We start from the raw sequence: 16,345 nt of genomic DNA, 5'->3' as shown, positions 1-16,345 counted from the left end.
TGGGGTTGCAGAAGGGGAGGGGGCGCAGGAGATGCTGTCGGTGCTGCGTTACCTGGGCGGTGCCTGCGGACGGGCCCGCGGGGGCCTCCCCGGGGGCTTTGCCGCGAATAGGCTCGCGCCGGGGAGGCCCAGGCGTCTATGCCAGGGTGGCCGCAGAGCCAGCACCAGGTGAGTAGCCGCTGGCCCGCCTCCGCTGCCTGCGCTGCTGCTTTTCTTAGAGGTTCCTGGTGCTGAACCTATGTCCTTGCTCGGCTCCCCTGTCCTGGGCACGAGAGAAGGTTGGCGTCCTCTGAAGTCCAAACTCCAACATCCGGTGCTTGAGGCTACCCGCAGAAGGCTGCATTTGTGGGCAGGAGCTCATAAGATAGGCTATGTTGAGTGGAGGTCAAGAGCACTTCTAGCTTTGATTCAACCCCTGGACCGAGGACCAGTGCTCCTTAAAGGCTCATTTTGTGCATAGGATCCTAGTCTGTCCCATAGGTGGTCGTTTTGAGGATTAAAGGAGCTAAGCAATCAAATATGCTGTTTATTGGCTGGCAATCCTGGTGTAACGCTGAAGATCTGAAACCGATCTTAAATCAACCAGTTCCTGGCGCAGGCAGCATAAAGTTGCCCCTGTGAGAAGCAGTTCAGTGGCTAATCAAATCCTGCCGAATTCAGGGGGCTGGAATTTAAAGTTGGAGGTCATATTCGAAAACCCTCTCTGTTTTCTGTAGAGGGAATGGTTTGTGCAAAAACTTCAAAACTGGAAAGTTTTTATCTATTTCGAGGACTGGAAGGTGGGCAATGAGTGTGGCTCAACCGAGATGGTGGAATGACATCTGACAGACATCACGGGGTTTTTATTTTATTTTAGCTACACATTTTATTTATTCTCAGAGTCTTGGCAGGTGTTTAAAGGTTTTTTAGGAAGAGGGAGTGATTAAACTTTGGTGTTCCAAAAGCTGACACTGCTGTGTATCAGTGGACAGAGGGGAATTAGAATCGCAATAGGTTTGTGATTCACTGTGAGATATATGGTTGGTTAATTCTTTGGGGGAAGCTTTTCTTAAGGAAAGAAAAGTAGGGTTAGTTAAGGTTTTGTTTGTACTTTTCATTTTGAAATAATTATAGGTCTATAATAAGTTGCAAAAATAGTATAGAGAGATTTCCTGTGCTCTTATTTACCCAATGATACATCTTTCATAAGTATAGAACAATATCAAAACCAGGAAATTGACATTGGTACGATCTACAGACCTTGTTCAGATTTCATCGGTTTTTGCGTGTCTATGTCGTCTAATCATATGGTTTAATTTGTGTAACCACTTCCACAATTAAGGTAAAGAAATGATCCATCACTGCAAAGATACCCCATGTGTTATCTACCCTTTTATAGTTATATACACCCTAACCTTTGGAAACCATTAATCTGTTTTCATGCTCTATAATTCTGTCATTTAAAGAAGTGAGATTGTTATATAAGTGGAGTCACATAGTATGTAACCTTTTGGGATTAGCTTTTTTTTTAATGCAGTATAATGTCCTTGAGATCCATCCAAGATGTTGGCTATATTAATTGGGGGTTCCTTTCAGCTGTTGAGTAGCATCCATGGTATGAATTTTTTTGTTTTTCTTTTTTTAAACATCTCACCAGTTGAAGGATACCTAAACTGTTTCCAGTTTAGGGCTGGAATAAAGCTGCTATGAGCATATGTACAGGTTTTCGTATGAACATTCAATTCTCTGAAATAAATGCCCAAGAGTGCAGTCGCTAAGACATGTAGTAAGGGTATGCTTAGTGTTTTTAAAAACTGCCATGCATTTCCAAGACATAACATTTCCAACACCAATATATGTGATCCACTTTTTCCTCATCCTCGCCAGCATTTCATATTATCACTTTTTAAATTTTAGTCATTCTTAAAGGGGTGTAGTAATCTATGTGTAGTTTTAATTTGCATCTCTCTGGTGACAAATGGTGATGAACATTTTTTCATGTACTTATTTGCTAACTATATATCTGTTTTCTTCGATGAAGTGATTGTTCATATTTTTTGCCCATTTTCTAAATGGCTTATTTGTTTTGAAATTCCATATATAGTATAGATAAGAGCTTTTTTTTGGTCAGATACGTGGTTTGTGAGTGTTTTCTCTCAATTTGTTGGTTGTCTTCTTATCCTTTATCGGGGTCTTTAGCAGAGCAAAAGTTTTAAATTTTGAAGTCCAGTTTATCAATTTTTTTTCTTTTATGGGTTATGCCTTTGGTATTAACTCTTTTTATTTTATTTTATTTTTTTTTAAGATTTATTTATTTATTTATGCAAGCACTGGGTACAGTCAGAAGCGCGGGAGGGTGAGAGAATTCACCAGAGCCAGAGCCGGGAGCAGAGCAGGCAGAAGGACCGAAGTACACTGCTGAGGGGAGCAGCGGGTGGCAGGAGAGGTCTGCGTGCCATGGGGGATCCTCCTCCAGTGGCCGGGGAGCAGCCGGGGATCGAACTGGCGCTGCAGAGGCTACGGGCAGCTTCGCAACCCAGCGCTCAACCGCTGCGCCACCGGGGAGGCCCTGGTATTAACTCTTGACCTAGTCCTAGATTCTGAAGATTTTCTCCTGTTTTCTTCTCAAAAGTTTATGCTAAATTTACAGAAATAGTTATGGATGTGACCTGCTTCACAAATTACATTTTGGGCATTTCCCAGCTTTCTCATGCTTTAACATATGTTCATGCCTTATCTGTCTATGAGATAATATTCCTTGAAGGAACCAATTTTGAAAACTTTCCCATATCTTTACATTTGGTTAGGATTACTCTTTTCTTCTTCACACAATTTTTTGTACAGAGGATCTCTGATTATGTTAATCCTTTCTTCTCACAAATGTTTAATGAATTTTTTTTCTAGCAATCACTTATATATGGTATTATGGAGAAAAACGTAAGTGTCTTCTCTATTACAAATGGCAGCTAATACATAAACCATGAGAAAACATAATGAGAAGTGATACTAAGAGATGAGGATGATGTGATGCAGTGATTAGAAGGCATCGTTACTTTGGTTTTTCTTATTTTGGCAGTCTTACTTGGTGATAGGTCTGACAGAGACATACTAACATTGACAATGTCAGTGTGAGTACACTTTCTAGGAATGGCCCCAAACATGTTCTTTTGCTGAAACACAAGTGAAATTAGGAATAGCACTCTCAGCTGTGACATCCCAAAAAGGTCCTCCAAATTCAAACTGTACCTATTTATTCAATGATTATCTAACTATCTGTATTTTGTTTGTATATCTATGTTTGTAGATGTGCATGTATGTATGTCAAAAGCTTTTGCATTAGCAATTTTATACAGAAGTTTTAAAAATAAATACTTTTGTGGCAAAAAAAGTTTATACAAAATATTTGGTGATATAAAAATGTATTGTTAATATTTTTGGTTTAAGTAATGGTATTGTATATAAACTTTAAGCAATACCATTGAAATATTTACCGATAACATTTAAGATTTGCATCAAAATATTATAGAGGAGGGGGTAAAATAGGTGGGGTATAGAAACAGCAAGATTTGTCATGTTCCTATAAAATATAAATTTGTTGACTATGAAGTCAGTGCTAAAGGTAATCTTTTAAGCATCCCATTGTAGAATTACACTGTACATACCTAATTTCTAATTTTTGAAATGAATGTATATCAGAATTTATTTTGTCTACAGGGTTTAATGTTCTCACTGGCTGTTTTCTTTTCAACAACAAAAAATTATGAATTATTGCTAAGGCATTCAAGACTTAATATGTTAGGTTATCCTCAGGAATATTGTACTGGAATTTTAAAAGTATAAGTGTTAGTGGTGAGTGTGATTCTCAACACAGTAATCACTGATTTAGCCAGCTTGGACTACTAACCACCCTGGTGCTGGGGGTAGCTTGTTATACTACTGACCAGCCATGCATGTTACTTTTAAAGGTTTCTTCATGAATATAAAACAACTAGTGTAATTACAAGAAATAGTTGATTGTATTGATTGCAAACTAATAATTTAATTGTCTTTTGATGATGTACATTATGCATGTGACTTTGATCAGGTTTATTGTAAATATACGTTATTTTAAAGGTGATTTTCTCTTCAAGCTCATTTGATGTAGTCATTATTGGTGGCGGAATTGTGGGTCTTGCCTCTGCCAGAGCACTCATTCTGCGACATCCATCACTTTCCATTGGTGTTCTGGAAAAGGAGAAAGACTTAGGTATGTATGTTATCAGTGTTTTCCTTCGGGCTTAGCCTGACCACCTGCTCATTTAGTCAGTTCTACATCTTTCATGCTGAATATCAATGTTAGTATCCTATGTTGTGTTTTCCAGAAAGCAGAACCTAGGTTTGGACTTGGGTCCAACTGATTTACTGATAGGTTATTTGAGGCAGGAATGAGGTGGTGGGGAGAATAAACATGGAAGGAATGAAGTGGTTTGCTGGTAGTGAGGGGTGAGCTTGCACACCAGAGTTGTAAGTAAAATTAGAGGTAGGCTGGAGAGATGTGATATAGACACCAGGGGAGGCTGCTATATTTGTTCCTTTTCTTCTTCGGTTTTAGATGGATCAAGTACTTTTTAAAATCTTTGTTGTCTTTTTCTGTAGCTGTTCACCAGACTGGGCATAACAGTGGTGTCATACATAGCGGGATTTATTATAAACCTGAATCTCTGAAAGCTAAATTGTGTGTACAAGGCGCAGCCCTCATCTATGAGTATTGTAACCAAAAGGGAATTTCCTACAAGCAATGTGGCAAGGTATGATATTTTATTAGGTCCTTGACATATTTTGTAACTAGCATTTTTTTTATGATGTTTAACGTTGAATTAAAAAAATGCTTGACACTGCCTGCTCTGCTCCCCGCTCTGGCTCTGGTGAATTCTCTCACCCTCCCGCGCTTCTGACCTACCCAGTGCATGTATAAACAAACAAACAGACAAACAAACAAACAAACAAACAAATAAATAAAAATAAACATGCCTCTATTAAAAAAAAAAAAATGCTTGACAGAGTGGAGAGCAGAACAGGCAGATCCACCAAAATACACTACTGAGGGGAGCAGTGGGTGAGACAGGAAAGGTCTGTTGCACCAGCGGGTTAGCTTGTTGGTCAGGGATCAAACCCGCCCTGCAGTGGCTGCAGATAGCTTCATAGGCTGCGTCTTAACCCCTTGTGCAACCAGGGAGTCCCCTTCTCTATGTAATTTTAAAGAATAAAGTTCATGTTACTATTAAAGAGGCTGTGAAGATTTTTTAAAATGAAGTGAGAAAATGGCCTTGACATAGCGTTAAGTGAAAAAAACCAAGATACAAAACTATATTCTTAGTTTTTGGTATTGAATTATAAGAATTCTTAATATATTCTACATAATAGATCATTATTAGGTATGTAATTTATAAATATTTCTTCCTTTATGTAAATTGTTTTACTTTCCTGATCATGTCTTTTGAGTCCACTTTTGTCCTTAAGGTTATTTGTTAATTTAAATAACCTTATCATTTAAAAAGTATTACCTCATTAAATTCTGTTAGCTCTTGCTATGAAGTAGTTATCTGTGAATTCTGATCTACCTGTGACTGCTTCTGTGCTTTCCTTTGCTGGTAACTGTGAAGTACTAAGGAAGAAACTGCTTCAAACAGACATTTTGCCCAGAATATTTTGCCTGGAAAATAGAAAAAACAGACTGGAGTAAAAAAAATTTTTTTACTATTTTTTTTTCTCTGCAAAAGAACACACTAAATACTTTGTAATATGTTTTATTCTGCAAAATAAAATGGGTATTTTTTTTCTCTTAATGATGTCTCTTTATACTAAATACTGGTTTTCTAATGTACTTTCACATATTCTTAGAGACATAAGTAGGTATTTCTGTATGGGATTTTTTGTTCTTTTTCACATGTAAAGACTAAGCAACTTGTGCTTCTCTCCTTACTAGGATTGAGGGGGTGATAATGATAAGGGTTGTTTCTGGCCAAGGTACATATAGAGACTATGATAGCAGAAATGGAAACTGAGACTATAGCTCACCTTTGGGAAAAACTAATCTTAATGCAGTTTTCTTAAGATAACTTTTTTTTTGGTAGGAAAAGAAAATTAGGTCATGAAGAAAGGGAGAGCACATTTTTAAATCAATCCAATTTGAGTTGTACAATAATTTATGATTTCATGTTGATAATCTTTTGTAGCTTTTTAATCTTTCATAGCTGATGATAGGTTTAACTCTATCCATATTCTTTTTTTTTTTTTTAGCTTATAGTAGCTACTGAACAAGAAGAAATTCCTAGGCTTCAGGCTCTATATGAGAGAGGCCTACGGAATGGTGTCCAAGGCCTGAGGCTGATCCAGTCAGACAATATAAAAAAGAAGGAGCCGTATTGTAGGGTAAGTGATTTACTAACCCCATACATATGTTCACAGGGGTATTTTTATTCAGGGCTCAGGCCTGTGACATGGAGGCTGGGGGTGAGTTTATAGGAAATAAGCATCACATAGACTCAGATAATCCTGTCACAGAGACAGTGAGGTGTAAAGTATAAGGGTGTATTGCCAAACACTATGAATACTTGGTTTCCTCTTTCCCTGTATGAACATACCAGGTCCAAGCAGCATAAGCAAAGGCAAGAGAAAATCTGAGTTCATATTGCTTGTTTGGTAAAGCACTGAGTGGTGAGTGGTGAGGTATGTAGGGCATGTTGGGGAAAAATAATAGGTAAGACTAGAAAGGAAGGATTAGGCCTGCAGAGAGGGTCTAATTTTGATGTTTATCCACTGAAAATTATTTGGGAAAGCAGCTACAATGTCTAGTCTGTATTTCAAATGTGCCAGATAAAAGTAGTCTGAGTGTGAAGGGTAGGTTGTAGATTATGTTGCCTAAAACAGGCTTTTTCTTCATGAAAGTGATGTGAATGATCATATAATAGTTAACTCAGCATTTTGACTTTCTTTGATAGCCTTTCAGAGGCAATCAGTCAACCCCAGTTCCAGTGGCTGTTCTAATGAATGACTGTATCTCCCACTCCCACTCCTTCACTGGTTTTTTTTTTAAGATTTATTTATTTTTGTATGCAAAAACTGGGGTATAGGTCAGAGGTGCAGGAGGTGAGAGGATTCACCAGAGAGAGTGTGGAGCAGAACAGGCAGGCAGACTGAAATACACTGCTGAGGGGAGCAGCGGGAGAGACAGGAGAGGTCTGCTGCACCATGTGGGTAGCTCCCTGGCTGGCCAGGGATTGAACTCGTGCTGCAGAGGCTGGGGATAGCTTCACAGTGTTATGCTTAACCCCTTGCTCCACCAGGGAGGCCCTCCCTCACTGTTTTGTGGACGGTTTGCAGTAGCTGGATTCCGGGTACCTGTCTTAGAGCATGTGATCTTGAATTCACTACCAGGCGTTGCTTATCAGAAGTTTAGTTTAGAGAAGTCCTCTTTATGAGACATAGCCTGGAGGATATATAGACTGACAGTTCACCCCTTTGCATCTCTGCAGACCATCAGAGTGGCACACCTACACGTCAGTGTTTTGTTCTCCCCATCTCACTCCTTGACCCCAAATTACTCTCTGAATTGTACTTTGGTTTTATCGCATCAGCCTGTGGAGAAGTTCACAGTGTCACTCACTGCAACCTCTGTTGTAAGGATGTGGTTGGGCCATAGGTTGCTCACTGTTACACAACATCTTGCTCTGAGAACCTGCAGAGAAATTTCAGAGACTCATCCTGTTCTGAGAATAAGAACAGAGTTCTGAAACTAATTTTGTTCTTCCTGAGAATGGTACTTATGGACACTGCAAATCATTTAACTGACCTTGTCCTGTTTACCTTGACACTTAAGGAAGTCTGGAGATACATCTGTACCCCACTCCTATTGGGCATCCAAAGCCTTAAGTAAATTTTTTTTTTAAATTTTTTTAAAGATTTATTTATTTATGCATATAAGAGCTGGGGTACAGACCAGAGGTGCGGGAGAGTGAGAGGATTCACCAGAGACAGAGCGGGGAGCAGAACAGGCAGACTGACCGAAAACACTGCTGAGGGGAGCGTCGGGCAAGTCAGGAGAGTTCTCCTGCACCATGTGGGTATCTCCCTGGCTGGCCAGGACTGAACCTGTACTCCAGAGGCTGCGGACAGCTTCACAGCGCTGCCCTCAACCACCTGCGCCACCAGGGGGGCCCCCTTAAGTAACATTTTAATTTTTATGTACTAATTATCCTCTTCATTTCATCTTGTCTTTCTACTCTCATTTTCTATTTGCTCCAATTAGGGAGAACTTTTTGTTGAATCATAACATACAACAGAAATCATAGATGTTTTGATATTTTCATGAAGTATGACCGATAGCCAGATCAACAAACAGAACGTCACTAGCCTCTTGGCACTCTCCTCATGCTCCTAGTCACTACTTTTCCCTCTAAGAGTAACTGCTGTCCTGACTTACTACATCATAGGTTTTTGAATTTTATGTCAGTCAAACCATATTGTATGTGCTCATTTATGTCTGGCCTCTTTTATTCAGTATTGTTTATTAACTTCATCCATACGGTTGTATATAGTTGTAACTTATTGTCATTGATGTGTAATAGTTTATAGCATTGAATGTAGCATGATTCTTTCTACTATTGACGTACACTTGGGTAGTTTCCAACTTGGAGTCATCCCAAATAATATTGTTGTAAAGATTATAGCACATGTATTTTTGTGAAAACATGTGCACATTAATGTTAGACATATACCAAGGAGGGAAATTGCTAGGTCATAACTTGCACATATATTTAGCTTTGGCAGGTGCTACCTAAGAGTCATCTAGTGTTAGTCCCAAGTTATACTCTCCTCAGCAGTGTAGGAGCATTCTAATTGCTCCATACCCTCACCAACATTTGGTTTGCTTTGTTGTTTTCATTTTAGCTCGTGTTTTACCTTTCATGTTTAGATCTGCAATCCGTTTGTAATTTATTTATGTTTGTGTATGAGGTAGGGGTAAAGGTACATTTTCTCTTCTCCCATGTATGTAGATTTCCGGTTGACCCAACACTATATCAAAAAGATCATTATTTCCCCACTACCCTGCAGTGTTACCTTTGTGATCTCAGATGGCTGTATGTGGGTGGCCTCTATAAACTTTTCTTATACCGCTGTCATAATGTCTTAATTACTAAACCTTTTCATAGCTATAGATATCTGGTGGCAAAAGTTCTTCATTTTTGTTCTTCTTCATTTTCCTGGCTATTTTTGGAACTTCATATATACTTTAGAATTCATTTGCTAAACTCCACAAGATAACCTGTTGTGATTTTTGATTGTGTTTGCATGAAATCTGTAGGTCCATTCAGAGATAATTTTACATTTTTACAATTTTGAAAATTCGAATTCAGGAGCATCATGTATCTCTCCATTTATGTGGATCTTTAATTTTTTTGCAAAAATGTATTATATTTTTCACTGCTGAATGTCACTTAGGTTGGTTTCTAGGTATTTGATGTGTTTTAATGCTCTTGTATATAGTTTTGTTTTAGTAAGTTTATTTTCCTCATGTATACATGAAAATATGACTTTTTTTTTTTTTTTTAGTTTTTTTTTTTTTTTTTTTTTTATAGAGGCATGTTTTTTTTTATTTATTTATTTATTATATTTGTTTGTTTTTTTTTTGTTTATACATGCACTGGGTACAGTCAGAAGCGCGGGAGGGTGAGAGAATTCACCAGAGCCAGAGCGGGGAGCAGAGCAGGCAGAAGGACCGAAGCACACTGCTGAGGGGAGCAGCGGGTGGCAGGAGAGGTCTGCGCACCATGTGGGATCCTCTTCCGGGGCCGGGGAGCAGCCGGGGATCGAACCGGCGCCACGGAGGCTGTGGGCAGCTTCGCAACCCAGCGCTCAACCGCTGCGCCACCGGGGAGGCCCGAAAATATGACTTTTTTTGACCTCATGTTCGTCTTTGTTGTTAAATTCACTTGATTCTAGAAGTTTGTCTATAAATTCTCTTGGATTTTCTGTGTATAGTCGTGTTGTCTTCAAATAATAGCTATTTTATTTCTTCATTTCCATTTTGTATGGTTGGCTGGCTCAATGTTTAATGCTAATATGTATTGTTATTTATGTGGGTTTGTTCTTTTTTTTTTTTAGTAAGTTACCTCAGATCCTTTTTGCAAGAAAAGAACCGAACAGAAATAGCTTTTTCCTTCTTAAGTTATCTTTAGTTGTGTAGTTAAAGTTAGGTTAAAATAGAGCCTCCCTGGTGGTGCAAGGGGTTAAGCACCGCACTATGAAGAAAGCCACAGCCTCTGCAGCACGAGTTCGATCCCTGGCTGGCCAGGGAGCAACCCACATGGCGTGGCAGACCTCTCCTGTCTCACCCGCTGCTCCCCTCAGCCGTTTATTTCAGTCAGTCTGCCTGTTCTGTTCCCCACTCTATCTCAGGTGGATCCTCTCACCCCCTGCATCTCTGGCCTGTACCCCAGCTCTTGTATGCATAAATAAATAAATCATTTAAAAAAAGAAAAAAATTCGGTTAAAATATATGATCTTACTTATGTAAAGTTCCTAACAAGTCAGAGTACATAGGAATCCAAATAGTGTTAAATTAGTTCTTCCTGTGGAGAAGGTTCTAACATCTTCAGCTCCAATAAATTTCACCTTTCTCTTCCCTGAGACTCAGAATAATAGGAATATTTTGCTTATAGGATCATTAAGTCTTTTCTACTCCTCTTTTTCTCCCTACATATTTCTTGTCTCTCTGAGATGGTAAGTGAATGACTGATTTTTTGATAAGAAGATACATTTATTGAATACCTTATTTTGGCTGTCTATTTCTTACAAGCTGTGGGCAAATGCTACCTGGTTAAGCCAGGATAGACCAACTCCAGGCTTTGGGCTGAATTCACCCTGTCAACTGTTTTTTGTGGCTTATCAACTAGGAATAGGTTTTACATTTTTTAAATGGCTATGAAAAGTTAAAACAAAAATAATTTGTGACATATAAAAATTATGTGGAATTCAGGGCCTCCCCGGTGGCGCAGCGGTTGAGCGCTGGGTTGCGAAGCTGCCTGCAGCCTCTGCAGCCGGTTCGATCCCCGGCTGCTCCCCGGCCACCGGAGGAGGGTCCCACATGGCGGCAGACCTCTCCTGCCGCCCGCTGCTCCCCTCAGCAGTGTACTTCGGTCCTTCTGCCTGCTCTGCTCCCCGCTCTGGCTCTGGTGAATTCTCTCACCCTCCCACGCTTCTGACTGTACCCAGTGCATGTATAAACCAAACAAACAAACAAATAATAAATAAATAAATAAGACATGCCTCTAGGAAAAAAAAAAAAAAAAAAAAAATTATGTGGAATTCAGATTTCATTGTCCATAATACAGTTTTATTGGAATACAACCACGCTTATTCACTTATATGTTGTTTATGGCTGCTTTTATACCAAACAGCCAAAACAAGTAGTTGCAACAGAGATAATAATAGACAAAAATATTTACTATCTGACTTTTTACAGAACAGCTTTCCAACCCCTAATCTTTTTTTTTTTTTTTAATAAATTTTATTGTTATATTCCCCATACAATTGCAGCCCCCCCATTCTGACCCCAATCCCTCCCCTCCCACCCCCGCCCCCCTAAAAGTGTCTCTGGTTCATAGTTTTTTGTTGATTTTGATTTTCACTTTCTTATAGTTATTCATTTTCCTGGTCCCTTATTTAAGTTTTCTAGATTCCTGCTATGAGTGAGACCATCCGGTATTTTTCTTTTTCTTTTTGGCTTATTTCGCTGAGCATGATCCCTTCCAGCGCCATCCATGTTGCTGCAAATTGCATGTGTTTATCTTTTTTGAATGCTGAGTAATATTCCATGGTATATATGTACCACATCTTCTTGATCCAGTCATCTACTTTTGGGCATTTGGGTTGTTTCCAAAGCTTAGCTATTGTAAACAGTGCTGCTATAAACATAGGGGTGCAGGTGTTCTTTGGAATTGATGTTTCTGTGTCCTTTGGGTAAATACCTAGGAGTGGAATTGCTGGATCATATGGAAGCTCTATGTTTAGTAGGTCCAGAAATCTCCATACAGCTTTCCACAGTGGTTGGACCAGTTTGCACTCCCACCAACAGTGCAGAAGAGTTCCTTTTTCTCCACACCCTCGCCAACATTTGTTGTTGCTAGTTTTTTTAATATGTGCCATTCTCACTGGTGTAAGATGGTATCTCATGGTAGTTTTGATTTGCATTTCCCTGATGACAAGTGATGTTGAACATTTTTTCATATGCCTGTTGGCCATTTGAATTTCCTCTTCAGAGAAGTTTCTTTTAAGCTCTTCTGCCCATTTTTTGACTGGATTATTTTCTTTGTTGTTGTTGAGTCTCATCAGCTCTTTGCAGATTTTTGTGATCAGTCCTTTATCATTAGTGTTGGGTGCAAAAATGTTCTCCCAGTTGGTGGGCCAACCCCTAATCTTAACAGTAGGGAATCACTGAAGGATTTGAGAAGGATAATGACATGAAAAATGTACTAAATCAAGAAAGTTAATCAAATACTAGTACATAGAGTACAATTGAGATGAGACATGGGGGAGCTTTGAGATGGAGACCATAACCATTTATATTTACTTTTGGAAGGCATCTATGCTCACTATTATACCATCAATGCCACTTATTTATAGTTGCTTTAAGAATATCTGATAATTTTTATATTATAGATTAGTAATTCCCATGGAATTCAGGAAATTTTAATATATTGTCCTTTATTTTACTGACATAAGGTGAACTATATAACGTGACTATGAAGTCAGACAGACATAAGTTTGGTTCTCCAACCTGCCTCTTAAACAACTGTTGACCTTGAGTATGTTATAATTTTTCCAACTCTCAGAATCCTCTTTTGTAAAATTGAGGTTTTTCTGAGAATTAAGTGAAATAATATGTGTAAGATATCCATCCAACATATAGTAATCCTTAAGAGTGGTAGATGTTATTATGTACTTATTTCACTAATTTTTGTATATTCAAATTGGTTTTGTTTGAAAGATTTGTCGACTTTTCAGAATATCTATTTAGATAATTAGGGATACTTGATTATGTTTGTTCTTTTCCTCTTGGTTTATTTTTCCTCCTTTCATAAAGTTTTGCTTGTAATTCATTATTTTATTCTGTATATTCCCTATATCACTTCCTCTACAGAGTAAAATTGGCTGTTTAAAAATATGGTAGAGAAATCCTACGAGATCATAAAACCAGTGTTGTGAATAATCCATGCAGAGCCTGTCTTAGTTCAGACTGCTGTAACAAAGTACCTTAAACTAGGTAACTTATAAATGAAAAACATTTGCTACTCTCATTTCTGGAGGCTAGATGCCTGAGGTCAAGATCTGGCAGATTCGATATCTAGTGAAGGTCCATTTGTTTCTTCATAGACAACCACATGGCAGAAGGGATGAGGGAGCTCTTTGAAGTCTCCTTTTTAGGGGTGCTAATCTCATCCATGAAAACTATCCATATCATTTTTCAAAGGCCATTACAAATGCCATTACACTGGGGATTATCTTTCAACATATGAATTTTAGGGGCACACAGACAATTCAGTTTATAGCAGAACTGGTTGTTTAGACTAATGCCATACTTCAAGGGAAAAAATATTAGTATTAAAGTAAAGAAATTAGGAGGCTATAAATATGTGGGGGTGGAACATACATGGAAAATCCCTGTACCTTCTACTTAATTTTGCTGTGAAAGTTGCTCAAAAAAAAGTCCAGTCTGGGCCTCCCCGGTGGCGCAGCGGTTGAGCGCTGGGTTGTGAAGCTGCCCGCAGCCTCTGCAGCGCCGGTTCAATCCCCGGCTGCTCCCCGGCCATCGGAGGAGGGTCCCACATGGCGTGCAGACCTCTCCTGCCGCCCGCTGCTCCCCTCAGCAGTGTGCTTTGGTCCTTCTGCCTGCTCTGCTCCCTGCTCTGGCTCTGGTGAATTCTCTCACCCTCCCTCGCTTCTGACTGTACCCAGTGTTTGTATCAATAATAAATAAATAAATCTTTAAAAAAAAATAAAAATAGGGCCTCCCCAGTGGCGCAGTGGTTGAGCGCTGGGTTGTGAATCTGCCCGCAGCCTCTGCAGCGCAGGTTCGATCCCCGGCTGCTCCCCGGCCACCCAGAGGAGGGTCCCACATGGCGCGCAGACCTCTCCTGCCGCCCGCTGCTCCCCTCAGCAGTGTACTTCGGTCCTTCTGCCTGCTCTGCTCCCCGCTCTGGCTCTGGTGAATTCTCTCACCCTCCTGCGCTTCTGACTATACCCAGTGCTTGTATAAATAAATAAATAAATCTTAAAAAAAAAAAAACAAACAGGTTACTTTAAAAAAAAAAAATAAAAAAAAAAAAAAAATAAAAATAAAAAAAGTCCAGTCCACTAAAAAACAATAATTCCATTTGCCATCGCTTCACATTGCTTTTCAAAAAATTGTTGAGTGCTGAAATGCACTGAAAATGCACTAAACCTGTGCTTGTTTTATAGTTTTAATGTAGTTTTATGGAATTTGGTGGTGAAACTAAGATTTCAAAGTCTCACTGATCTATTGAATGAAGTATTACCTTGACATTTGAAAACAAAACAAGTTATAACCTTTAAAAAGGGTGCTTACATTGGTACAATACACGTGTTTCAATTTTATTTACTAATGAAAACTTGGATTAGTTTTGAACTTTGATGCAAAAAAAAAAAGAAAAGATTATAGGTACTCCTGACCCCACTGTAGAGTTGGTCTTGATGTGAAAAGAATATTAATTGTGAAGTTTGAAAAATAGGAGTACTCGTTTTGTGATGGCACTGAAATTTGGGGCATTTGAAAGATTCTGGCAAATCAACTAGAACAGTTGTAGTCTCTTGAGTATCTTTTTCAGGGACTTCAAAAAGATATGAGGGCCTCCCTGGTGGCACAAGGGGTTAAGATGCAACCTATGAAGCTATCAGCAACCTTTGCAGCATGAGTTCGATCCCCAGCCAGCCAGGGAACAGCCTACATGGTGCAGCAGACCTCTCCTGACTCTCCCGCTGCTCCCCTCAGCAGTGTACTTAGCTCAATCTGCCTGTTCTTTTCCCCACTCTGTCTCTGGTGAATCCTCTCACTCCACCCCCCGCACCTCTGGCCTATACCCCAGCTCTTGTATGCATAAATAAATAAATCTTTATAAAAAAAGATATAAGAATAGGAACTCATGATTCTTTATATCATGCTTTAAAAACACAGACCAACTTTTTGTACCTTGGAAGTCTGCATGCTGTTCTCTACACGTAATCATGTGAGCCTCACAGATCTGAGAATGAGGTAGATAAGGACATAGATAGTCAAATTATGTATCTCCACATATTTGTGTGTCTTATAAATGAAGAAACTGGTTAAGTTACTTTCCCTGGATCACACAGCTTCTAAAGAGTCCCCCGCCCCCAGATCTGACTCAGAGCTGATATTTTTTTTGTTCACTTCCACCAACATTTTTCCTTTACTATGAGCCAACCACTGTGTTAGGACTGCTCATCAACCCAAAGGAAGTTAGAGTGTAACCAAAGATATAATTTTAATACAGTGATGAGTATTTACATAGAATACTCTGTATTGTACCAATGTAATGGAACACTTTTAGCTTAGACTGAGAGTTTAGGAAAGACTTCTCAGAGAGAGCCACACTTGAAAGATGAGTAAGTAGTGTAATAAGAGGTGTATCCAGCATTTTTTGGAAGCCTCCCACAGAAATTATCTACTTTATGTGATGTCACCTTGTAATGATCAATGCCTAGATATATTTAAGGGTTGCAATATATCGTGGAACATGTAGTCAGATTATTTCATAAAGGTGTCTTGATTAAATTTTCCCTTCTCCCCTGATCTCACCACCACTGCTAGGAATGATGGGCAAAATTTCCATGGTACAGAGTCACTTCTCTTTCTGCCAAGCCCTCTAGAAAGTAAAAAAGTTCTCAGGGCCACTTTAATGGACTTCTTGGACCAGGTCACTTTAAGAAGAGGATTAAGTACCCTCAGGGGGAGCATCTGGGAAATTTTAAACTGCCTCTAAACTTTGGCTTTGGAAGATAGCTGTGGACAACCCTCTTTCTGGGCAAATCCTGTTTCTTCTATCCTTAGCTGGGCTGATCTATCTACCTTCTCTTCAACGATGGGTCAGCCAGATGTTCTTCTGTTCTTCTGTCTTCCTTTTCACCTATCCTCCTGAGTGATTTCCAATTCCCTTCTTACCCTTTCCTGCTTGCCTGGTCCTTTTCCAGCCACCTGAACTGCCATGACCTCAAATCTCAAGCTCTGATCTGCTTAATCTGGACAGTGAATGCACAGCCTTCTAGGTAATAGACATGGACAGCCTGTCCA

The 16,345-nt window shown here is 39.3% G+C and overlaps 1 protein-coding gene across 3 annotated transcripts in view; it reads left to right on the top strand.

Moving 5' to 3' along the window:
• Positions 1 to 11: 11 nt before the first annotated feature.
• L2HGDH (L-2-hydroxyglutarate dehydrogenase) overlaps positions 12 to 16,345 on the top strand; it is a 38,302-nt gene continuing 21,968 nt past the window's right edge. For 2 of the 3 annotated variants that reach the window (XM_054690290.1, XM_037503295.2), the window contains exons 1-4: positions 12 to 168; positions 4,110 to 4,225; positions 4,615 to 4,766; positions 6,259 to 6,390. In XM_054690290.1, the coding sequence (XP_054546265.1) occupies positions 32 to 168; positions 4,110 to 4,225; positions 4,615 to 4,766; positions 6,259 to 6,390 (537 nt within the window). In that variant the 5' untranslated portion in view covers positions 12 to 31. Of the gene's footprint in view, positions 169 to 4,092; positions 4,226 to 4,614; positions 4,767 to 6,258; positions 6,391 to 16,345 lie in introns of all 3 variants that reach the window. The other variant, XM_037503296.2, reaches the window with a different exon arrangement.

Source organism: Talpa occidentalis, unplaced genomic scaffold (genome assembly GCF_014898055.3).
Source record: "Talpa occidentalis isolate TD23 unplaced genomic scaffold, MPIMG_talOcc4v2.1 talOcc4.11, whole genome shotgun sequence".
Classification (NCBI taxonomy): domain Eukaryota; kingdom Metazoa; phylum Chordata; class Mammalia; order Eulipotyphla; family Talpidae; genus Talpa; species Talpa occidentalis.
Note: the sequence above shows the minus strand (reverse complement) of the source record. Positions and strands in the feature narration are given on the sequence as shown.